At 33.7% G+C, this 25,234-nt stretch overlaps 1 protein-coding gene across 12 annotated transcripts in view; it reads right to left on the bottom strand.

The window, feature by feature from the left end:
* The window catches only part of LOC140533323 (ankyrin repeat domain-containing protein 26-like), a 78,588-nt gene that overhangs the window by 12,062 nt on the left and 41,292 nt on the right, over positions 1 to 25,234 (bottom strand). For 10 of the 12 annotated variants that reach the window (XR_011976875.1, XM_072652925.1, XM_072652928.1 and 7 more), the window contains 12 exons: positions 23,553 to 23,586; positions 22,844 to 22,982; positions 20,989 to 21,202; positions 20,056 to 20,239; positions 18,090 to 18,233; positions 15,461 to 16,417; positions 13,111 to 13,263; positions 10,023 to 10,135; positions 8,001 to 8,130; positions 5,637 to 5,927; positions 4,602 to 4,819; positions 3,056 to 3,284 (listed from right to left, as the gene is read on the bottom strand). Coding sequence is in view for 10 of the 12 variants with exons in the window: in XM_072652925.1 (XP_072509026.1) it covers positions 3,056 to 3,284; positions 4,602 to 4,819; positions 5,637 to 5,927; positions 8,001 to 8,130; positions 10,023 to 10,135; positions 13,111 to 13,263; positions 15,461 to 16,417; positions 18,090 to 18,233; positions 20,056 to 20,239; positions 20,989 to 21,202; positions 22,844 to 22,982; positions 23,553 to 23,586 (2,806 nt within the window). In the remaining 2 variants the exon portion in view is untranslated. The other 2 variants (XR_011976876.1, XM_072652934.1) reach the window with 2 other exon arrangements.

The following is a 25,234-nucleotide window of genomic DNA, read 5'->3' as shown; positions in this document are numbered from 1 at the left end:
ACGGCCCCAATCGTGACAAAGATTTTCCTGACATCAAACCTAAGTCTACCTGTTTAAAATGTCCACTGCTCCAGGCTCTATACCAACAAGTCTGTTCCCTTTCCCACACAGCATTCACTGTATTAATACGATTTCTCTCTAATGTGATTCTTCAGTGCTAGTCATTGGCAGCTGAAGCTTTCTTCACAAATACCACATGAAAACTGCTTCACTCCATTACGAATTCTCTTCCTGTGAAATAAGTTATGAGACTGCTTTTTCCATATTTATACTTTGAGTGTTTCCCTGTAGTAAGAATTCTCTGCTGTTTAAATTAGGTATTCCCTTTAGCTGGAAGATTCCCCCACAGTGCTGTTATATAAGGAAAGCACTATCTAAATGTGGGCTGTTATTCACATCCTCCAGTAAGAAAAGTATTCCCAAAGTTAAGGTCAATATAAGTAATCCTTAAAAACCTCTAGGGTTAAAGTTAATTCTCATTTCTGCCAACGGAAACACCAGTTTAGGACAATGTGGATATCTATGACAAACAAGAAAGAGTGGGTAAGAAGTGAAGCTAATGGTGCCAGAAAAGAGGACTCCCTACTTTGTTGAAAAGATAAAACAATTTTCTCTTTGTAAATTGTAAAAAAAAACTTACCAGGCTGACAGTTGTGTAGAAGAGAAGTGCTTAATGGATTATTTATCACTATATTAGGTTTCCCTCGTGTACAGCTTCTTTGAAAATACTGTCATTGGTTTGTAAAACTCTAGATCTTACATTTAATCTGTAACAGTGTCATCATGAAAATTGAATATTGGGGACCCTAAGTTTATTTTAGTTTTGAAAATTCAACAGCCAGAATATAAGCAGGCAACAACAAACAAACAAGAAGAAGGAGGAGGAAGAGGAGAAGGAAAAGAAGAAGAGGAGGAGGAAGGAGAAGGAGAAGAGGGGCCACTTTGACTCTTAATTTTTAAAATTTTGTTTTTTCCTGAAATTGAGACAATTTGGATTTAAAATGCAAAGTGGCTTACTGGATAGACAGGGTCTCAGAACCAGAAAGGTGTCGAGTGCCATCTCTGACATATACTTGTTGAGAATCTCTAGATAAGTTATACAAAACACTCTTTGGTGGTCACCTCCCTAATACTACAGGTTACAAACCAGCCACTGGTCTGAACTGGTAGAGGAAGTTCCTAACTAGGAGCTCCCTATATGGATGAAATCATAGGCCAGATTAGAAATAAAATAAATGCTATGATGGATGCATAAACAATTTTAAAAAAATGAATGCAGACATGAAATATTGCAGAGTACTTGAATACAAATGCACTGCCATCTATTCAACTATAAAATTTCAACTGGGCACATGCCAGGTAGAAAACATCGTGTATTGCGCCCCAAGCAATGCAAAACAAGGGGAGAAACAGTCCTCGACTCCAAGGAGTTAACAATGTATTTTAAAGGCTACTGATTCCTGAAATACTGGCCTTAAAAGTAACAATGAATAGTAGGGTTTGAGGTTCTATGTTGGAAATAATGTTTCATCATCTTTTGAGACAACTGTCATTGAAGTATTTTGCATTCAGTACCGAGCAATATGTTCTAATTAAATTTTTATATTTCTTAAGACTACAGAATGATAGATGTCATGTACTCAGGATGCATTTAATGCCAGATGGTGAGAAGATGCAGGTGATTTATCCAAATGTAACAAAATGAAGTGTTATCTGCTCTAACCATTTCTATATCATATGCTTGATTTAATACACTCAGTTTTCTTTTAAAATGCATTAATATGGAGTGATGCTTTTTTTAAAAATCAGATATTAGACTAAAGTGGTCCAAGCCACAAACAGAGAGCCAATAAGAACATTAAACAATATTGACTACACACTTTTGCACAGATCTAGTGGCAGAGAAGAGAAGGGAGAAATAGTAGATTGTTGTTCAAGGAGCTGAAGAAGTAAGAACATATATAGATCTTACACCAAAAGATTCAGTGAAACAAAAGAAGTCATGAAGATGAGCTAATTACCAAAGGGAAAGAGTGAATATAATGCCTGTATCTGTACAGGTAAAAACAAAGTGGTTAACTGAGAGTCGATAAGGAGACTTTCACATGGATTACTTTACTCAAAATTGCAAAACAATCTGTTTTTAAAATGAATATTTAAATTAAAGGCTTCATAGGGAAGACCTGCTTATTAACTAACATTCATATTTCTTTATCATATCAATATCACTCAAATGCTAACAAGATATTGACCCCAAAAGCTTAATCCTTTCATCTTTACCAAGTGATCAATTCATTTAATATATACATTTTTGAGGGCACTTTAGCAGTGTCTTTAAAAACATCTAAACCTTTACTGAACTTAACGTTGACTTCATTATATTTACTGTGTTAGTGCTGGGAGGTCCTCAGAAATGGGCATATTTCTAAGGTGGGAGAAAGATGCCCAACATTATAGAATCTCTTGAGGTTATAACCCTAGTTTAAGAAAATCTTTATACAAGTATGAACTAACAAACTAAATTAGGAGATAGTTATTCATATTACACGAGTTTGCTTTGCAAAAGATTTCTCTAAAAAATGGGGTGTATTTTTTAGTTTATACTGGTGTTTTAAAAAATTCTGAAAAAAAACCAGAAAGAACCACAGAAAGACTATACGTTAAGCATTAAGATATCATTACTATGGAAAATAAATCAAAGGAGATAAAGGCTCTCTTAAAATACTGGTTGGTGAGAAAATAGTATTCAATTTAAAGAATCCTTATATGAATGTCACTTGTCAAGGGTAGAAAATTGTGTAAAACCACATATGACTTTATCTAAGAAGTTAACGGACTGGTACATATGACAGCTGTGGATCTAAAAAAAACATTTAAAAACTCATTAGCCAGCATTTTAAATTATCATTAGGTAAAAGGATCACTTTCATTTTAATAGATCACAAAAATCAATATGACACATTCAAAAACACTTAAGCAGGAAATTTCACTAAGATGAATATTATTTACATCATATATTTAGCATAAAGGCAGAAAAAAATTCTAAATGACTAACCTTTGCCAAGTAGCCCTCCACTCCACTTTTTGAAGATGGTATATTTCCAGTAGAATATGCTAAGTTTCCTCTCGGAATAAGACCTCTACTGAGGACCATACTGGTATTAACATTCCCAACATGTGGTTGCCCCAGAACTGGACTTGCAGTAAAACTGGTGATTAAAATTTTATTCTTTTCTTTTTCATTCAGGAGTCGGTGACTCACCTCAGCTAGCCTCTCATTAGTTCTGTGAACATTTCAAAGCACAAAAATGGTTAGCATTTTTCTTAAATGGTGTTTTTTATTAATGTTATCATAACTGACTTTTTAAAGAGTAGTTTCATAACTCTGAAAACAATGAAAGTATTTGGGTTATTAAAGTTTTTGCATAATTGAGTTACTTCCATTAAGGTCCTTTTCCAGTAAATGGTATAAAGAAAGTGAGTAAAGAAAAAGTTTTTCAGACTGTCCTGTGAAAATTCAAAACAAAACAAACCACAAAAGATACTTGTAAATCTGGGTTTCCTTACTAATCTTATCATTAAGGAAGCCATTAAAAGAACTTGTATTCTATAAATTTATACTGGAAATCAGTAGTTGTTTTAAGGGCATCAAATATGGGTGATTATCCCAAGTGGTGCTTTTGCAGTCTTTCCCCCAGGACTCAGCCAGTTCATAATACCTATCCACCACTGTCACCAAGACATAAAACAAGAAAGACTGCCCCTTTTTTCTTTAACAGATAATATATTTTGCCTATCCAAGACTCCAATCTAAACCCTTCTGTAATATTCCTTTTCCTTTCCCCTCCAATATTTTCCTCATTAAGCTTTCACCTGTATAGAAAACTGAAGGGATTGGACAGTAGGGGAACTGAGGGGTCTAGTTTGACTTGCTGTGCATCAACAGGATGGCCCTGAGTCCTTCTGTTCTGGTTGTCACCATTAGGAGAAGATAACTTACAATGTTTATATATTGCTATGATTCTGTTACATATTTTCAAAAACACATTTAACATGGTCATTTGTTCAAATGAAAATGTTATTCTAAATTTCAAAATATTTAACTTCATCCTGGAAGGACTAATCTGTAGCAGATAATAAAAAAAAATAATATGACATATCAGTAAGACACATTTGAAAAGAAATAATTTTCACAGGATCACAGATTGAAGACTGAAAGGGATCTCAGAAGCCACCTAACCAAACATTCTTCTCTTGAAAATGAGCAAACAGAGGCCCCCCAGAGGTTAAGTGACTTGCTCAAGGTGATAGAATAGGTAAGCATCAGAAGCAAGATTTGAAATCAGGTCCTCTGCCTCTACAGCCAGCCAGAGTACTATCTCTCCAATGTACCACCCTGCATTCCTTTGTACCTTGTTAACATTTTAAAAAATATTTGCTTAAGCAATATGTATCAAAGTATAATCTCTACAGTTAACCTCATTTCCCAATGAAGTCATAGATTTGTCCATTAAGGATTTGTTAACTTCAAAATGGACAACTTTAAAAGCCATCAGATAAGTTTAAGTACCACTTTCTTAAGTGTCTGTATTTGGGCTTACCTGTCTAATTTGTTTGACAATGATTTTCTGATTTTTAATTCTTCAGAATAAAGCTTTCTGTATCTCCCTAGCTCTGCCTCAGCAGAGTCTTGACGTGACTTTTTCATTTTGGAGAGTTCAGATTCCAGATCGCTAATTCTTTGTTCCATTTGGTTTCTTATTGAAGTATTGTTATTTTCTCTCAATTGTTCTAAGTTCTCTTGGGATGCTGCATGTATCTAAACCAAATGGGAAACAAAGAATTAAGTTAATTAAAAAAAATGCCCAACTGTATCCAGAAAATTATAAGATATTTGTAACCATATTCTGTTAGATTTCATTTTAATTTCAGTCAGTGATTCAGGAAACAATTCTGAATTTGTAATATTAAATTCTAACTTTGGAAGTACTCATTGTCAAGGACAGCTGAATTAAATTTGAACTTAAAAAAAAACCCACCATCACTACCACTATTTCTATTGGATGTTAGTTCACTAGTTCTTATTCTAGGGCTAATATTAGGATCATTATAAAAACAACAGGTATAATTCTAAAAAACTTTTTTAACTCCAGAATCTCCCAGAATGTTTTGATCTAATGAAAATATTTGTTGAATTAATTAAAAACTCAACCTTAAATTTTTTTCTAATTATGTCAATTATTTTTTAAAAGCTCAATTGATATGGATAGAACATTTGCTCTGGAGTCAGGAGGACCTGCTTTGAAATCTGGTCTCAGACACTCCACACTTACTAGCTATGTGACCCTGGTGTCAAGTTACTTAATTCCAAATGCCTCAGAAAAAAACCTCCACCTCCTCACCCTGCCCAAAACCCACCACAACTGACAGTATATATTGTTATTTTCACTTATTATTTCAAAGGCTATTATTCTTTTTTTATAGTGATACCCAGCTTGTGGAGACCCATAGAAAAGAAGGCAGGGGGAAAAACACATTTTTAAAAATTATTCTGGATTTAGAACAGGGAAAAATATCCTATAAACCTTCATTCACATGGAAATTTTTAAAAGTACAGTACTGGTAAATAAAGTAACCTGTAAGAAGAGGTTGACTTCTTTTAGTTTTTCAACAATCTCCAGCCGTGCTCGTTTGTCAATCTCGAGTTTATATTGTTCTATTTCACTTCGTTCTAGCTTAGTAATTTCCAAATGATGCCTAAGATTAGCTACTTCTTCTTCCAGTTCTTTTTTATTCCCTTCCAGCTTGTCACATTTCTTTTCCAAGATTTTCATAGAAAATAATTCTTCTTGAAGACTTTGATTAATTGATTCCAACTGTCTATATTGTGAAGATGCTGCTTCCAATTGCTGTGTAAGGTCTTCAATCTGTATAAAATAACAGTAGCAAATTACACAAATAAAATAAAGGTCTTTCAAAGTAAATACTAATTTGAAATATTAAGATTAAATTATTATAAATTCAGTTGTAATTAAATGTATCATTATCCTTATATTACAGTTATAAAATGAATTTCCTGAAATGATCATTTAGGTAAATAGACAAATCAAAAACAAAGTTAAGGACAAAACAAAGTGAAAGGACAAACCATGAAATTATATTACTAGCTCTAATATTTAGTACTTGATCCCATACTGTCTTCTGTGTTCTCTAATTTTTTCATGTGTCTTTTCTGCCCAGCTTTAATACAGTAAGCAGATATCAATAAAATTCATAGCAGATAGATATCAACAAATCCTTCTTAAGTTATACTATACTGAAAACAACAAATCTTAAAAGGAATTTGGAAAGAAATGAGATTCCTTTTTCTCATCCTAATCAGAACACTGATTCTATGAAGATAAACTTTACTAAGAAAGCAAGTAAAAAAAAAAAAAAACCAAACTTATGCCAATTTGAATGTGACATGGTGAGATACTCAGTTACAGAGCCAGAGAAAATCAAGTCTTTCTCACCTACAAACTCAGGTGACAGTCCCCAGGGCATACACCACATTTACCAGAGATCCTAATTCTACTCTGTAACAGCCCTCTTCCTGCTCCCCAAGTGCCTCAACAGAACAAACCAACAAGCTGAGCAGGACTTCCAACTCTTTTCCTTCAGACCCAGGAGTTAGATGACTGACTGGAACAAGTAATAATACAAAAGTGTGACACCACTGAGTTCCAAAGGATAAAACCTCAATAAATGTTAAGAAGTTGATTCTTTCTGATAAATATTGATGAGAACTGCAAGACAGCAGACATCATCTGGGAAGATTAATGATAGTAAGATAAGATGTTTCTAAGGAGCCATTTGTCATTATAGAAGAAAAATAGGACTACTACTAGTTAGCAATTACATAGCACTTTAAGGTTTGCCAGCATCACCTCATTTGAACACTTAACGATGTTTTTCATCTATCTCTTTAGGACTTTCCTCCAACTTGTGGTGTAAGGTGTTAAGAGTTGGGGAAATGTCTTAATATCGTAAATGCTAGAATCTTAAAAAAAGAAAAGTAGTAGCTACAGATGAATTGGTCAATTTATTATTATTTCAGCAAGGGGAAAAAATCTTTGATTCCTTAAAATAGAAAAGCAACGTATAGGGCATACTGCAGTAAAATGATTTTCACCCACTTAATGGTGGAATGAAGTGAACATCTAGATATCTAAGTACTAGAGTCCTTCCCTCTCTTAAACCAACTAAACTCCTGTTTTTACAGAGAAAATTCTTAACTTTTAGCCATGTATTATATATTATGAAGTCTCTTAACATTAGCAGTGATCACCTTGCAAACTGTTGCTTTATTTGTTGTCATTTTTAAGTCTCTTAAAGAGCTACTGCTTTTCAAATTGCTTCTGCCTATTAGACGTCCTTTCTGGGGGATGGTTTTCATCTTCGGGATTACAGAAGCAGAGTGTCAGAGGGAGCTCAGAGGTTCTAAGATTCCCTGCAAATACTGACCCAAAAAGATTTTCTTCCATTTGATTTCTTCAAACAACCTATTTTGAGATCACTCTGTGACAACAAACCTAAATCTGTGTCTTTGCAACATCCATTCATAAGTAAAACAAGTCCAGTATTTCTCCCACCTGACAATGCTTTTAAATTCTTGAGAAGTGTTTTTTTTTCTTCTGAGAACTGTTCTTAATACAATAAATTTAGACATATTGTATTTTATATGAATTCTATAATGGAACTAGAGGAAATACACAAATTTATACAGAAAGTCACTGGAGTACAGAAGTTTTAGGGAGATATAAAGTCCCCAAGCTTGTGTACTGAGTTCCTAAAAGTAGCAAGAACTGCATGATGAGAACTCGAAAGTGTTGCCTTTTAAGAACGGGGACTTTACATCTTCTCATTGGTGTTGGTGTTTAATGACCTGCTACATGTATCACCATTTCAAAAGGAATATAAAGATGAGACATTTTACATTTTCTAATATAAAGGATTACCTTATTTTTTAACCTACTAATTTGCCTATCCATGTCAGAATGTGTTTGCTTCAGTTCCCCCTCATACACAGTATCTCCTTTTTCATATTCTCTTAATTTCTTTTGCGTTGTTTTCAACAGCTTTTCAAATCTGTGAGAATGAACAAAGTAATTAAATCAAACTTCAGCTCAAGTATTACAAATTTAAAAAGTATTATTTTTAACTCATTGCTTTAAATTATTTTCAATCATAGAAAAGAAAATAGATATAAGAGGAGTTATAGAGGTCACCCAACACAAAGTCGACAATATCTTGTTAAAAGTCTCACTAATCATTTCATCTCTATTCAAAAGGATGTATATTCATTGTCAGCTCTTCAATAATATTGTAGAATATTGTAAAATATTCTCCTTCTGGATACACTTTAATATTTGTAGAAAGGGAGATGCCTTCCAGTAATGTAATCCAAATTTAAATGAAAAGTAAATTTATTTTGAACAAAGTTTTAAGGTGATTTTTGTACTGTTATTTTAATCACAGATCTGTATGAATTAGCTCATGAAGTATTTAAAGGCCCTAGCCCACAAAACATCTATGGTATCATTTTATGTTATTAGAATACAACGTTGCATTTAAAATGTTCCTTTAGTGGATGTAAACATAGGTAGTCCCTAAATTGATAAGTCAATTGGATCTCAAAAGCTACTTTATAAATTGACCAGATGGCACAGAGAATGTGTTTTCCCCCACTTACAGCTGGTACTCTAAAAAGTAGTTCAAAAGGAACCCACAAAAACCTAATTAAACCATAACACAGATGAATTACATGATGATTTGGAGACTCTCCCCTGCCACTGAAAGGACAGCCTCTAGCCTCGACAGTGTTGGCCTCTCACAATATTTGATTAAAATTCATCAATTGGAATTCAATTAAAATTTAATTAGAAAGCATTAAATGCTTACCCCTAATGGTTGTTATAGAATACAAAATTTAGACAGACAATCATACAATTAGAATAAATGACATACATGTTAGATAATTCTGATATACAACAAACTATAAGAGCTTTAGGGGAATAAAACAGAAATTTCGATGTGAAGTCTGATGGTGATGGTCATTCATTACTAACGAGAGAGATCAGACTAGGCCCCAAAGAGAAGCTGCATTTGGGTGAGGATGAGTGCCGAGGCCATAGGTAAACATCACAGGCACAGGGCAAGGACGGCAAGGACATGCTTTGAAGGATACAGAATAGTCCAGTTTAATAGGAGTTTAAGTTGTAGAAGAGGAACTAATATAATTTAAGTGTTTAAAGGAAGGACACTGCCACATTGTGAAAGGCCTTCAATTGTAGGCCAAGAAATTTTGTAGGGTCTAGCTCAAAATCATACCCTTACTGGAATCTTGCTGATTCCACAACGTGAGAAGAGGCCTTTTCCTCCTTCAGTCTCTGACTGCATTTTCTTTAGACCATTCTTAAGTACTTAACACATTCCTATTTGCACATATTATTTGAGTGTATGCATTATCTCTTTTACTAGACTGTAATCACCTTCAAAGCAGGGACTGCAATTAATGATTTCTGTAGCTCTGGGGACTAGCACAGTATTTTTATACAAAACAGATGTTTAATAATATTATTTGATAAAAGAATAAGTGAATAATGAAGGAAATAAATTAGTATGAAGAATACAGAGACCTGTGTTACAGAAATAATGTACATGCCAAAATAGTATACTTAACAAGAGACTGTCAAATGCTGTATAGCATAATTCTGGAAAACATACTTTAAAGTACAGGTACTATATAGGATTTTACTATAACTTCAAAGATGCAGGTCAGACGGTTTGATTTTCAGCAATAATTACAGTCAATGAAATGAAAATGAAAAAGACAAAACTCTAGGTCACTTAGAATTAAATATGCTGTAATTATTCAAGTGTTAATGCATACCATGAATTTATACTTAGGACTTAACAAAATAGTTAAACCTTTGATTACGTAATGTTTGGTTGAAACAGCCAACAAAAAGGTGTCTTACCCACTGAGGTCTTTCTGTAATTCTTCATTTTTCTTTATTTCTTGCTCTAGGCGACTTTCCAGAGATTGCTTTAATTCAATGAGTTTCTTTAATTTTTCCCTTTCAGTATTAAGCTTTGAAAACATTTTTACAAAGAAAATTATTACAAGAACTGAACTGGCATTTCCAGATCCAAGTGTAAATATCAGTTAAATGTAGTTTATAAGATCAAAACAAATAGGGAGAGATTGGAAAATGACTGATTTTACTTAAAATGACATAGCTTTCCTCTGATTTCACTACCAACTATTTCTTTTTTGAAATTAAGATAAATAAAAGTAATGAGTTAGTACATCATTTTAGAAATGAGGAATCTAAGGTCTGAAAAACAAAAACCAAATCTGTCAAAAGTCCAAAGGACTGAGCCAAGACTTAAAACCTTGGAAAAGTCACCTGCAAATGCAGGTTTTTAATAATTTATATTTATTATATTAATATATATTATATATGCTAATATATAATATATGACTAATTTAGCTAACTGGGAATTGTTCTTCCAGTAGAGGTGCTAAGTCAGCAAATCTGCTTAGAGTATTTTTTGTGTTGGGAAGAACAGGACTGGATTAATACCATCTGCTCTCACCTCCAACTACAGTGATCGCTCCCTTTTATAAATACTTCCATGTCTACCATTCACTTAGTAGCTGTTTATATGCTACTCTGTATTATAAGGGAACTTCCTCTATTTTGCACTGGTTTCCTAGTGAAACTGAAAATTCTTCAAGGTGAGAGGGCATGTCTTACACACAGTCTTAGTAACCTGGTCAGAACCTATCACAGGGTAATTCACATAGCTGATGAAATGTTGAACCAGGAAGAAACAGCAATTTGAATTCATTCTTATATAGTGAAAACTTAGTTACTTGCAATGTCAGGGAAATTAGGGAAGAAATGGTGCCAGTTTGCCCTGAATGCCAATTAAGTGAGCTAATGCATCTTGCAAAAGATGGACTCTAACTTATTATTACTTCCTTGCTATACCTTCTAGGGCTCAGTTCCCACCTAGTTTCTTGACTGCAGCCTGAAGCCAAAAGCTTTTGAAAATTAGTATTTTAATCAATATGGCCCAAAAATAATGTGAGGGAAATAAAGAGAATGAGTGATAGGGGAGTTAATTGGGAAACAAAACTCATTTCATCCCAATACTGATTTAAAAGACATTTTCATAAGACTGAGATTGGCCCTCATGATAATTTCTTAGTTAAAACAATTATACTGAAGTTAATCGGTAAGAGAACTCTTTTGCAACATTAGGGGGTGCTTGTCCAAGAGTGAGAGGCAATGATTATTTATATATAATTGACAATGGCTTTTACTTTCTGGAACACAGAAACAAGCGTTTATTAAGTGCCTACTATGTGCCAGGCACTATGTTAAGAGCTTTAAAATTATTATCTCATTTGATTCTCACAACAACCTTGGGAGGTAGGTGCTATTATAATTCCCATTTTACAGCCGAAGAAACTGAGAAAGATTAAGTGACTTGCCTAGGATCACAGAGATTGTGTATGAGGCCACATCTGAAGTCAGGTATTTCTAACCCCAAGCACAAACTTCTATCCATATTTCCACCAAGCAGCCTCTAAGCAGAGAAAATTTCATCATCAAAAACTCTATGGTTGGCTGCTTTGGCACAGATTTCCATTACTTTACCACAGAATCGTTACTAGGTTGAAAACGTATTTTGAAGGATATCAGAAGTACCATTTCTACAGCTTTTGGCTGGTATAATGATGAATACCATAATATAAATATGGGAAAGCAGCCCAGAAAGGAGGAATTCATTTTATAGTATTGAAAGGAACACTTCAGGAGAATATGGTTTTGAAACTATTCTATGCTTAACTTCCCCTTCATTCTAATAATAATAATGATAATAAAATAATTTTATGATGAAGTTCTATTTTGCCATTGGGGGACTCTGGAAAATAGAAAATTTATGAAAAATCAGAATAGAAAGAAACTCAAAGTTGTTTAGTTCAAATATTACTTTGGATTAATTTTAATATTAGCTAAATTTTCAACTCATAGAAAAGTCAACAAAAAGCTTTCCTTTAGCATCTACTACTACTATTACTACTACTACTGAAATAATAACTATTACTTCTACTACCAACATGCTGTGAAAAGGAAGTTTTATGGAAGATAAAGTAGTATAAATAATTCCTGTCCTCACGGAATTACCATCTAGTTAGGGAAACAAGACTTAGATACAGAAAATGATAGTGTGACAACAGATATAAATGCCATAAGGCAAGAAATATATAGTTAAATACTAAATTATATAGTATCAGATGAAAGGGGGAAATCAGAAGATTGTGAAATCAGTAGGTCTGAAAAGTAAAAAAAAAATCATATGGCAAAAGAATCATACTTTTGGAATTCAAAATTGGAATTCAAAAGAACCTTAGAAGTGAAGGTGGTATTTGAGAAGCAGGGTGCTGAAGAATGGATATGTTTTGTATAGGTAGCACAGATAGGGAAGTATAACTAAGCAAGAAGAAGAGCATGACTGAAGGTACAGAAATGGAAATCAATATGGTAAGATCAGTTTGAATAAATTAGAGGATAATAATGAGATTATCCACCTAATTACTTTAATTCTCATTTTCACTTTGCATGCACAATTTATACACTTTCAAATTGTGAAGCAATATCATTTTCCTTTCATTTAAGAAGTAGTTTGAATAAAAGCAAGCAAATAACTTCTACTTCACAGAGCTATTTGGGGGATTAAATGAGATAATGAACGTAAAGGGCTTTGTAACCATAAAGTATGATAGAAATGATTTAGATATTATTTTTACTTAGAAAAATACTTCATTCTTTGTGTGAGGACAGATAAGCAAAATTATCAACCACCCAAAGAGTGAATATAATTATCCCAATTTAAGAGAATAAATGGTAGAGGTTATAAGTCTGGTTCTAAGTCAGTTTAAACGACAAGCAGAGGGTTCAGGAAATATATAAAAAAGGCAAAAAAAGAAATGTTACAATGTAAACACTTTCCATTAATCAGGGACAAATTCCTGATTTTTTGCATACATACTTTACTTTTAGTTTGATCTATTTCCTTCTGTAGTTGTTTTTTTTTATCTTCTAAATCATTTCGATAAACTGATGTAACCTCTAGTGATGCTTCTGTCATGGATTGTTTTTTCAGGGAATCAGCAAGTTCTTGTTGAAGCTTTCTTACTGTAGCCTGATAGAAATATGTCCAAATTATTTCTATTACAGATTCCATAAGTCAATATTAGCTTATATAAAGTAAATATACCTTCAAAATTAATTGACAAATATTTTCACACATAAATAATTTCGTGAACATGTTAATAGTTATAGATTTAGAACTAGAAAAAGTCTCAGGAACTATTTAATACAGCCACCTCATTTTGCAGATAAGAAATCTAAGCCCCAAAGAGTTAAATGAGTTATTCAAAGTCATAACGGCAGTTATTAATAGAGAAAATGATTTCAACTTAGCTCCTGAGACTACAAAGCTCTTTTGACAATATTACCCACCTTCCATTCAGAACGGATCAAATGCTATCTTTCTATTTGCTAAGCATTCTTCTCATAAAGCAATGCATTCAGCCTGATTTCCCCATTCCAACTTTTTGAGAATTCTACCACCTCCAAAGGCACACAGGAGATGAAATTTCTTAGGTGCAATTCACAAGTAAGTGGGGGAATAGGATAGAGAAGAATGTATAGCTTTCTATACTTGATAAGAACTTTAGGGGTTTTCCCTTTCATTTTTCAGAAAAGTTAACAACTTTATTTCTGTGCACCTGCCCTTGTAAGAATGAGGATATCTGTAAGAGAAAGTTGCATTTTCCTTCCACTCCAGGGGAAACCCTGGAGAATGCACTGATATGCTTGTCAGGCTTGGTAAAGGTATCTGAAGTGATTGATTTGCTTTGCTTAAAGCAAAAAAACCCAACAAAAGCCCAATAAAACAACTCAGCTACTATTCACATCTTCAACTGTTTGCCAAGCCTTCAAAGCAGTTTCTTTTTCTTCTATCACAGGAGTTACACTCTTGGTTGCAATCAATTGACAAAAGGAGAAATTACAGAAAATATAGTAGTTCTCCTACTTATGTATACACAGTATGGTGCGAGGTCACAGCTAATGGGTAATTTCTTTTCATTTCATGCTCTAACCTAGCAGGAATACCTATATATGTGTACATGTACATATAACATAATATTGTGCATATTACTAATAGGAAATAAGCCTAAAAAGCAAAAAAAAAATTTTCTCTCTTATCAGATAAGATTAAGTGTCTTATAAAAATAAATTTAAATAAAGTCTAGTAAACTTTATAAAGGAAATATAAGCTAAAAGAAGTCAATGTAAAATTGTAAAATGAAAAATTGGCATAATTAATTGCATTCCTACAAATAAACTAAGTTCCAGCATGAAATGACTAGATTTAACACATGATCATATACACTAAAAATAAATAGCTAAAAATTTTTTATATGAAATTGTTACCCAACACAATATTTGGTAGTCCTGCCACCCACTGCATATATGAAAATCACTGGTAATGAAAACTGCTATTAGACTGTAAAAAACTATTCATCATCAACAAATAAAAGACAGTGATCCCCAAAACTGTAATTTTGAACATAAAGCAAGACATGTTGGCAAAACAATGAAAAAATACCAAGAAAAAAATATATAGTGAGGAAGCAAAAAAGCATTTTTTTAAAATGACACTATTACTACACAAAAAATTAATGCTTAATGCACAATCAGAATCTCTTTGAATAACATTACTGTCTTAAATTTTAAAGGAAGGCAGTTGCTAGACTTTGGAATTTCATTAAAAATATGATCCAGTTTCTAAAATTCTAAATTTGTAAAATTAGTTCAAAGTAATATGAATTAAAACCAGTCAGGCTGATAAAGATATTTAAAAGATTATAAAAAGGGTAACTATCATATCCCACAGGATCTCAATTCAGATGTCTCATTTGAATTGTCAGACTATTACTAGCACAATTTTTTAGGACTTATCTTAAGTTTTAGCATTACAAATAATTTATTCCATTGCAGTATTAAAATGGAATATTAGGCATATTATTAGAATTACCAGTATTTATTTGCACGTGATTAACTCTTGTCTATGTTTATTAAACCAAAACTCTGCCTTTAAAATTTCATGAGCGAGATAATATTTTTAAGCAAAGTGAATCATCTTATTTAAAAGATGGATGTCATGCTGATTTTTATCATGTAATTGTTTCCTCATTCTCCTCTTACATGTCAGTTTTACAATGAGAGTTAATAACATCATCTACCTGCTGAAAATTCAAATTCCCAATTTATCTTTGATTTTCATTTCAAAAGGTTAAATGCTTATCAAATGATATTATTTAAAAACCTACCTCTCTTTCTGCTTTCTCATTTTCATATTTACACATCTGCTCTCTTAAGCGTTCACATTCACTGATTAACTCTTTATTTCTCTCTTCTACCATAAGAACTTGTTTTTCGGTATCAGCACGAAGCTTATTGAAGAGATCAATAAACTCTCCCTGGGCATCACTCAATACCTTTTCCTTAATGATGCCTTTGTTTTGGACATCTTCAAGCTGTTGTTGAAGCAACATATTTTCACTCTGGATTTGGGCTAATCTTTCTTGGATAGATTCATGTTTGACAATATATTTGTTCAGTTTTTCCTTTTCCAGTTGATTTGTGTGTTCAAGTTCCTTTGCTTTATATTGGGCCTGGTTTAATTCTCTCTGTGTGCTTTCTAAAATTAGTGTCTTTTCTCTAAGGGAGTCACGTACATGGTATAGCTCATTTTCTAAACCATTGGCTTTACTTTCAGCTTTAGAGAGCTCTTGAGAAAGAACACCATTGTTCTCTCTTAGACGAGACAAGTCATGATTTAGTTTGTCCTGTAAACGAAGCCACTCATCTCGTTCTCGCTGAAAGGTATGTTCAAGGTCTAGTTTTGATGTCTGACTTCGTTCATGATCACGAACAGCAGAAGTTAGACGGGAACGATAGGATTCTATTTCTGTCTCTAGTCGGTCTCTGTTTTGTTTTGCATTCTCCAATTTAGAGTTCAGCATTGCGTTTTCAGTTGTCAGAACGTTTACTTGTCCACTGTACTGGAATATTGTTTTTGTCAATGCTTCTTCACTCAGTTTTAATTCCTTTTGAAGATCATCAATCTTTTCTTTTAAAACTTCATTTTCTTCTGCATATCGATTTTCTTTTTCCTGATCCGCAAATTTTGCTGTGTCTAGTTCCAGTTTGAGCATGGCAACTTCTTCCTGTAGGGTTTCATTTTTATGCAGGAGATATTTTTCTTTTTCATGACTATTAGGAACCTAAATACAATAAACAGAAAAAAAAATTGCTACTCAAAATAAAATCATGCATTCTGATGCTTCCTTAGTAATAACAAATAACCCCCAAGAAGCATACTGTATTGGAAGAAAAAAGTAAATTGAGGGAGTTTCACTTATTTCATATCTCTGTCTTCAAAACAGATGGGCATTTCACTATATGATATAGTGAATATGATACAGAATACATTTTACAAACCCTGTATTTTTAGGCCCCCACATCTGTCTGCCTTTCAGCATTTGCTGCATCCTTTATGATAAAAATAACAATACCTAATATTTATGGAGGCCTTTTAAAATCTGCTAAGTACTTTTGATAGAGTATCCTACCTAAGCCTTGCAACATCCCTTATGAGGGAAATACTCATGTTATTCTCCCCATTATACAGATTAGGATCTAGGTTAGGAGAAGTTATTAAACAACTTGCTCATTATCATACCTAGTAAGTGTTAGAAGCAGTATTTGAAACCAGGACTCTTCAGACTCTAAATCTAGCACTCTTTTCCAACAGAAAATTTCCTCTTAGATGTTGAACCTAAGCAGTTGTCGCACATTTGGAGTCACTGTGCTGGTAACATTATCTTAGCTGCAGAACAATGAAGTGATTAGTCTTAAAATTTCTTAGTTTATGTCTTGAGGACAATCTGTTCTCTTATAGATCTGTAGCACTTTCATAGCATCACTGATTTAGAACTTTTAGAGGTTATCTAGTCCAAACCTCATCATTTTAGGGATGGGAAAATTGACATCCAGAATATGGTCAGCAGATGGTAACTCAACCCTAATCATCAAATTTTAAAGGAATAATGAAAGTGTCATTGAGGCCAAAATGTAAAAAGTAGTTGCTGTACCCCCATCACAGTAAAACTGGTTTAAAAGCACTGTGCCCATTCCAGCAGCCCTATTCCATGAAATCCTTTCTCTAAAGCCAGGAGGAGGGTATGAATAGGGAGCAGCTGAGTTAAATGAAGCACTTCTGTGCCCTGGAACCAAAGGACTACTATGTGTCAAAAACCAACAAAAAATTCTAAATTTGGCATTTGACAAACTTAAATTTCTATCATGCTGAGCAATGATGAATATGAATGAATGAATCCTTGTAATGAATAGAGCCTTATGTCAGAAATCTAACTGAAAGTTATTCTTGTTGCAAATACTTTTAATCCATCTCTTTCATGGCACATGAGTAAGACAACAATGTGAAATAGACCAAACTATTAACATATCTTTTGTAACCCTTTCTCTCTACCCTGGAAATGCAAACAGATGAAATCACTTAATCAAGGAAGAAAAGTGGTTCGGGTTTGAGGTGTCATCTACCTGGTTGCATTCCTTTCTCCTGCTAACCTAGGAGTTAGTGACCCTGATGAGCTGCCCCTTTCTGATGTCCAGAAAGGGCAGAGGCACTACTGAGAACCAGGCATTTTTTCAGTAGAAGTACCCTTGGGTCTCTGGAGCAATCATTCCACTCAAAGAAAAGAAACAACCATGCAAAACTAACAAGCTGTGCTGATTGTGGTCACCATGTGTGTCCCTACTTGTCTGCTGAGACAGATGGACATGACTGAGGATGACAGATATGTCCAAAAACGAATAACAAAAATTCTGACTTTTAAATATACAATTAGATTTGGAAATAACCAAAGTGAATACCTCAGAAGCCTGAATCATCACCGAAGCTGCTGCTTCCATTTCTTTCTGCTTCCAAAGAAGATTATTCTGAATTCCAGCTTGCAAAGCTCTGGCCCTCAGCTCCTGGGAAAGTTGTCTTTGAGTGTCATTTCGCTCTTCTTCAACCTGGGGACAACAATTTCATAAAATTTCTAATTGTCTTTCTTCCTTCAAAAGTCAGCAAAAACATTTACCTTTAACTGGAATACAGAATCTGAAAAAGGATGGAAAATAGTTGAAAAACAATTAAGAAAAGTAGGCTACTGAAAATAAAAAGCAACAAGAAGGATAGCATTTCAGACTTGTAATGGAACCTCAACAACTCTTCAATCTAATTCATATCCATTGTTATGTTTCTAACTCTTCCAAGTCTCAGCTTCAAATCTTTACAGGTGAGGGAGCCACCATTTCTCAAGGCAACTCATTCTATTTATGGATGGTTCTATTGGTTAGCAATTTTTTCCTGACATTAACCCTAAAAAATGTACATTTTTGCAATTCTGATCCATTGCTCTTAGCTCTGTCCCACAGGCTGGAGCTGAGTAAGCTTCATCTTTCCTCCACATGACTGTCCTTCAGAAACCTGAAGACCTAAGGTTAAACATCTCCAGTTCCTTTCACTGATCCTCAAATGTCATGAACTCAAGGTCCTTCCTCATCCTGTGTGCTGTCCTACCATGATTCTGTAGTAACCACATATGAACCAAAGATTACACATGAGGTCTGATCAGGTCTAAGTACAGAGGCACTTTTACCTCCTTGGTTTTGGAAGCTAGGCTTCTCTGAATGGGATCCAAAAATAACAACACTGACTTAAATTAAGTGCACTATGGTTCCTACATCTTTTCAGACAAAATGCCATCTAATTATACTTCCCTCAGCTTATACCTGTGAAACTAATTTTTTGTACGCAGGAATAAATCTTTACATTCATTTTTCCTGAATTTCATCTTATTAGGAGATTTAGTTCAGTGCTCTGACCTATTAAGACTTTGCCTTTCTTCCATTTAGATAGGCTTAAATAATTTCAATTGTTTAAGTAAAAGCTGAAGATGCTAGAGAACAACAAACTTTTCTGAAAGGCTGAAGGATGTGCGGTAAATTGGAATATAACAAACAGAGAAAGGGATTGAATCTGCAATTTCACTGACCTAGAGCATTTTCAGCTAAGGAAATGCCTCTACCAATGCAGAGGAGTTCTCTGGAACTCACAGTCTTAGAGAGTTGCCTTACAGCGTTGCCTTACAGCAGGGGCATCAAATAGATTTCCCCCAGTATGGTGTTCTATGGGCAGCTTTTAGAGAGCTGGACACCTCTGGCTGGGGTCATGTGAAATGACTTGCCGAGGGTCACAGAGTGAAGATGTGTTCATGGTAATACTTGAGCCAAGTCTTCCTAGATTAGAGGTCAGTTCTATCCACTACAGCAGGTGTGGGGAACCTGTGGCCTCAAGGCCACTTGTGGCCTTCTAGGTACTTGGGTTTGTTCTTTTGATTAAGTCCAAGTTTTATAGAACGATTCTTTTTATTAAGGAGATTTGTTCTGGGAAGTTTGGATTCAGTCAAAGGACTGCACCGGAAGACCTAGGGGGCCACATGTGGCCTTGAGGCTGCAAGTTCCCTACATCTGTACTACACCATACTGATTCTCTACTGTGCGACATACTTTAAAAAGTACTAGCATCATCTTACCTTTTTCATAGCCATATAGCCTATAGTTTTACATTCAAATACTAAAATAAGGAAAACTTTTTCTTTACTGTTCTTTATATCTTTATGAATACCTATTTATGAATGATTGAACCCAACTTACTTATATTAGACAAATGCCATATCCCGTTTTTAGGATGAAAAAGATTTTACAGTAATCACCTCCTCACTCCCAGGGAATTCAGAAATATTCTTAACAAAGAAAAGATGGAAATACTGGCTTTTAAATTCCAATTTACCTGTTTTAGATGATTTCTTACTGTCTTCAGCTCAAGGTCCAGAGTTCTGAGAGTGAATTCAAGCTGCTGCTTTAGCTCTACTTCTTCACTACATTGTTCTTCTTTTCTCCTTAATTGCTCTCTAATTTTTTCAAACAGCATTTCTGCAGTCACTCGCTTTTCTTCCTCTTGCTTCAGTGTAAACCTAGATTAAAATGGCTTGTTTTTCAGTAGAAATAAGGAGTATAATGCCCTTTAAGTATATTCATCTGGATGTCTAAAGGATAAGAACATTAATTTAGAGGGAACTGGATCCATGTAGGGAACTCACCATCAAAAACTCCCTCTACTGACACAGATTGGTCCCTGCTCTACAATTTTAAGCCTTAGAGAATTACCTGTGACACTGAGGCAATATAAGTTGCACAGGTTCACACAGTCAGGATGTGTCAGAAATGAGATATGAAACCATTTCTCGATCCAGGCTACTCCAAGGATTAAACTCTATCAAAAATGTATCCTATATGAGGAAATAACTTTTTCAAAATTTCTGAGTTTTGATACATCTGAAATTTTTAGGTAAAAAAGTTTAGAGGGGGGTGTAGATAAAATTCCTGACTAAAACTAGGTGTGGGAATGATTTCTGCATTTCCCTCATCCATTTTCCCATTACTATTAATTATCCAGAATTGATTTTTCATTTTTCATTTTCATTTCATAATCTCATTTTTGGGAAAAAAAAATGTAATTGTAAGTAATGTGGTATAGTTTTGGAAATTCACTAGAAATGAATCTTTCACAGATGTCCAAAGAGTAAAAAGGATTAAGTAGTGCTCATTAATATTACTTTAAAGATGTATCATTTTTGCCTTCCCAACCTCAACTACTCTGTCACATTTCTTCAACATAAGAGAAATGCTTTCAAGTTTTTATTAAAACTCATGAGTTCCATACCTGAGGCTAGACAGTTCTCTGTCTGATTCTGCTTTTTGATGCTCTAACTGGGATTTCTTTTCCCTTGTTTCCAACAATTCTTTCTGTAATCCAGTAATCTTGTTTTCTAAACTCTTAACTTTTCTGGCAAGTAGAGTACAATGTCCTTTTTTAAGTTCTACTGATCGTTCATATCTAAGAACTGCATCTTGAATTTTCAAAAGGCTAACAGGATCTGTGCAGAGAAAAACACAAGTAAATAAAAATAGGAGTATTTTAAGATCTAAGAACAGTAGCAGAATACTTGTAATTCAGATATTCTGGCAATGACAAGATAGTATCCCACATATAAATCCAAAGAATATGCCAAATATTATTTTGTCAAAAGATTTACATTGAATTTTAAAATAACATTTCCCTTAAAAGAATCTTTAATTTACTTTATTAAAAAAACATGAAACCTCAGAATTCTTCACAATATAGAAAAATATATGTGAAAAGTAAACATTCTGATGTGTACTCTGGGTGGGACAAGTAATAAAATGGATATCTATATATTAATATCTATGTTACAAATATATTGATTTTATAAGTATTTTATTCTAAAGTTATATTCAAACATCGCTTCTTTTTTTGAGAATTATAATATAAACCTATATGTAACAATTATACAAAGACTTCCATCTCCATTTACTTATTGGCCAGACTTCCAGTAACTTTAACCAAAATATAACTGAGACATCAGAAGAAAGTGAAAAAAAAAAAATCTTCTGATCACTAAGGAAAATAGCTGCAACGCAACCTAGGCACTTTATTCGGTAGAGACACATAGGCAAATTTAGACCTAATCCAGAGTCAGAAATGTGTATTATATCAAGTTTATATCAAGTTATTTAACAGACTTGGTTATTGGGTTTCCCTTGGCAATATGGTTATTCTTTCAATGAAGAAGTTCACTGCCTGATATCTTTATGCATCTAGTTACATTAATCTCTTCAATGGTTCTGTATTGTCAATTGAGCTAATAAAATTGATACACCTTTTCTTAGAATTCAATATAAGTAACTCAGATTAAGTAATATAGCAAATACAGTAATACAGCTCACGACAATTCTATGAAGTAAGGTATTTTATAGATTAAGAAACTAAGCTCCAAATTTAAGGCATTTGCCTATAGATACAAAGCCAGGCCCTCTACAATTATGTAATCCTCTACCTTTCCATACTTACTTCTTACTGCTATATATTGTCCAGTAAAACTGGGTTTTTCAACTGTCATTTTTCTGCCTCTTTGCTCACAGCTCCTATGGTTGAAATGCTCACTTCAGATCCCTATACTCCCAAGATCTACACCTAAGTTCATACCCATCCTTTAAAACTCAACTCAAATGGTACCTTCATATATAGGTTATTTGGATTCTTGACAGATCAATTAATGTTCTTTTCTACTTTGAACCTCATATAGCAATATGACTGTGCTTCTCAAGTATTTATGTAATTTTTAATATTACAGCTATCTATATGGGCTGTATCCCCCTAGAAGATTGCACACTCAATAAGGACAAGGACTGCATCTTGTCTACACTTGTATTTTGCACACAGTAGATACTTAGTAATTCTTTCTGAATTGAAATAAATAGTACGTCATCTACTGTAGCTGAAAAATTCATCACCTTGCAACCAACATGATCCTTTGGCAAGGCTGGTCAGAGATTAGGCTCCAATGTTTGAGACTCCCAGAACCCAAAGTCACCTCTATTTTACTATGAGTCAATGGGATAGGACTTTGGTGATTATCTTCTTGTACACACACACACATATCTTTGGTTTCTGTTTAACACTAGTATTCTGTTAGGAAATTTAAAAATATTCTTACCTTTGCATTTAACACTAAGTTGTTCAATCAATAACAAAACATTCTTATAGTTTAAGGGAGGTAAATCATAATCTTCTGTAGCTGCATCAGATGACTGAGTGAGGTCATCAACATCATCTGAATCAGTCTCTACTTTATCCTATAAAATACATAACAGCAGGATAAAATAATAAAAACTTAAAAATAATAACAATGGCTACCATTTGTGCATCACTTTATAGTTTTCACAACACTTTATACACATTATCTCATGGCATCCTTACAACTACTTTGTGAGATGAGCATTACTCATAATTATCTTATAAATGAGGAAACAGGCTAAGAGAGCTTAGGTGACTTGTCCAGGATCATACAGCTAGCTAGGAGCCCAAGGATGGATTCAAACTCTCATCTTCATGACTCCATCTACTATGCCACTAACTACTAGAAGTTGAATTATTTAGGAACGTTATGAAAATTATCATAAATAGTCACAATATCCCTTATAGATGATAACTAGTCTTCATTTTATTTAGGGAGGGAAATCAGGGAAAATTCAGCAATATCATTAGTTTCCTAGCATTTACAGTGGGCACATTTCATTAGGAGACTATTTCTACAAGTATCCATTTTCAAATTAAAGACTCCTATACTATAAAGATCCTATCTGTTCACTGAAACATGCAATATCTTCTAAACCAATTTATATTTCTGGCATTTTTTACAGTACCTTATTCTTTTTATTCCATATTTTCTTTGCAGGCCTAAAAAACAAATAATTCTTCTTAGTGTGAATATAAATAGATAAAATATACATAAAGTTTGTTATCATTGTAACTGTTTGATTTAATATTTACCTACTTGAAAATCATATGCTTTTTCATGTTTCAAGCCAGTTACATAAGAAACAGTAAAACAATAGTATTCAATCTGTAGCCATAATTTATAACATATGCTTAACTTTCCCTCTTGATAAGTTTTTAAAAGAAACAAAAAACTTCTTATGTAACATCTGAATTTTTTCCCATAAATAAAAAGTTTGAGGGATTACTTTCAAAGTAAATGTCAGCCAAAAACCTTAACCTGTGATATAGTAACAATTTATTTTTTTCAACTGTTCATATGCCAAAGTCTCTATTATTAAGATTCTAAAATAACATGAATTTGGGAAGAATATTATAATGACTGCTGGTAGGAAGTGAGTTATCAACAAATAATAAATTATGCCCATAATTTTTGACTGTATTCTAAATTTTAGAAAATATTATATATAGTAACTCACATAATTATAATTTTAAAATTCAAGTTATATGTACATATGTTCTATTTACTATATTGTAAGTTCCAAGGGGTCAGAGACTGTCTTATTCACCATTCTGTCTTTCCCAGGACATGGCATAAGGCTCTTCACATTGTATGTGATTAGTGTTTTTTAAACAAGTTTACCAGCACACTGGATGGACCCTTGTGGAAGAAATAGGAGAGGATGTGGACATCACTCTGACAGGGTGAGGAGCCACAACCTTCCCCTCTAGAAGAAGTACCCATATTCATGAGGCCATACACAAATCCTCCGTAGTACTGAAATATCAAACCTCAATATGATGGAATAATATAGTAAAATTCAGAGATAAAAATTCTATGAAAGAATGATTGGGTCTTTCTAGGAATTTAAAAAATAACAAGATATACAAACATCAGTGACCGAACCAGAGAATATTCTATAAATTAGAATTAGACAAAAAGCAGAAGTAAGTAAAATCTGGGTTTAGGGGAAGAAACTGGTTTCTATTGCTTCCCAGGGGCTTAATCAACTCTTAAATTCACACAATCCGAAGTTAAACAGTATACCGTGTACCCCACAATCTACAGCTAAGTAGTTCCATGAAGTATGATCTGTTTCAGGGAAGACTAAGGTAACAGCAATCATTAGCAGAGCACTCTGCTACACAAGAGGAAAATAATACATTTATTGAATAACTACAGTTCATATTTCTACAGCACTTTACAAAGAACTTTCCTTACAACAATCCTATTGATAAGGCAAGTATTATCACGCCGTTCTACCAATGTGCGGTACGTCCCAGCTCCCACTGCTAATGCTGGCAGTGTGGTACAGTGGAAAGTGGACTGAATCTGGAGTCAGAAAACACAGGTTCAAAGCCTGACTCTGCCTCTTTTTACTTGTGTGATCTTAGGCAAACCACTAATCTTTTCTGAGTCCACTTTCCTCATCTCTAAAATAAGGAGGCTGGACTAGATGATCCCTACAGTGCCTTCCAACTCTAAATCTATGCTATGACAGCAGTAGAGTAGGAACTTGAACCCTTATCTTCTGACTCCAAGTTTGGTATTCCTTCCACTAGTGCTTCGGCATGGTGAAAACAACTTTCTTATTGACTAAAGTCCATC

The sequence above is a fragment of the Notamacropus eugenii genome, chromosome 3 (assembly GCF_028372415.1).
Source record: "Notamacropus eugenii isolate mMacEug1 chromosome 3, mMacEug1.pri_v2, whole genome shotgun sequence".
Taxonomy (NCBI): Eukaryota; Metazoa; Chordata; class Mammalia; order Diprotodontia; family Macropodidae; genus Notamacropus; species Notamacropus eugenii.
This window is presented reverse-complemented; position numbering and strand designations above follow the sequence as displayed.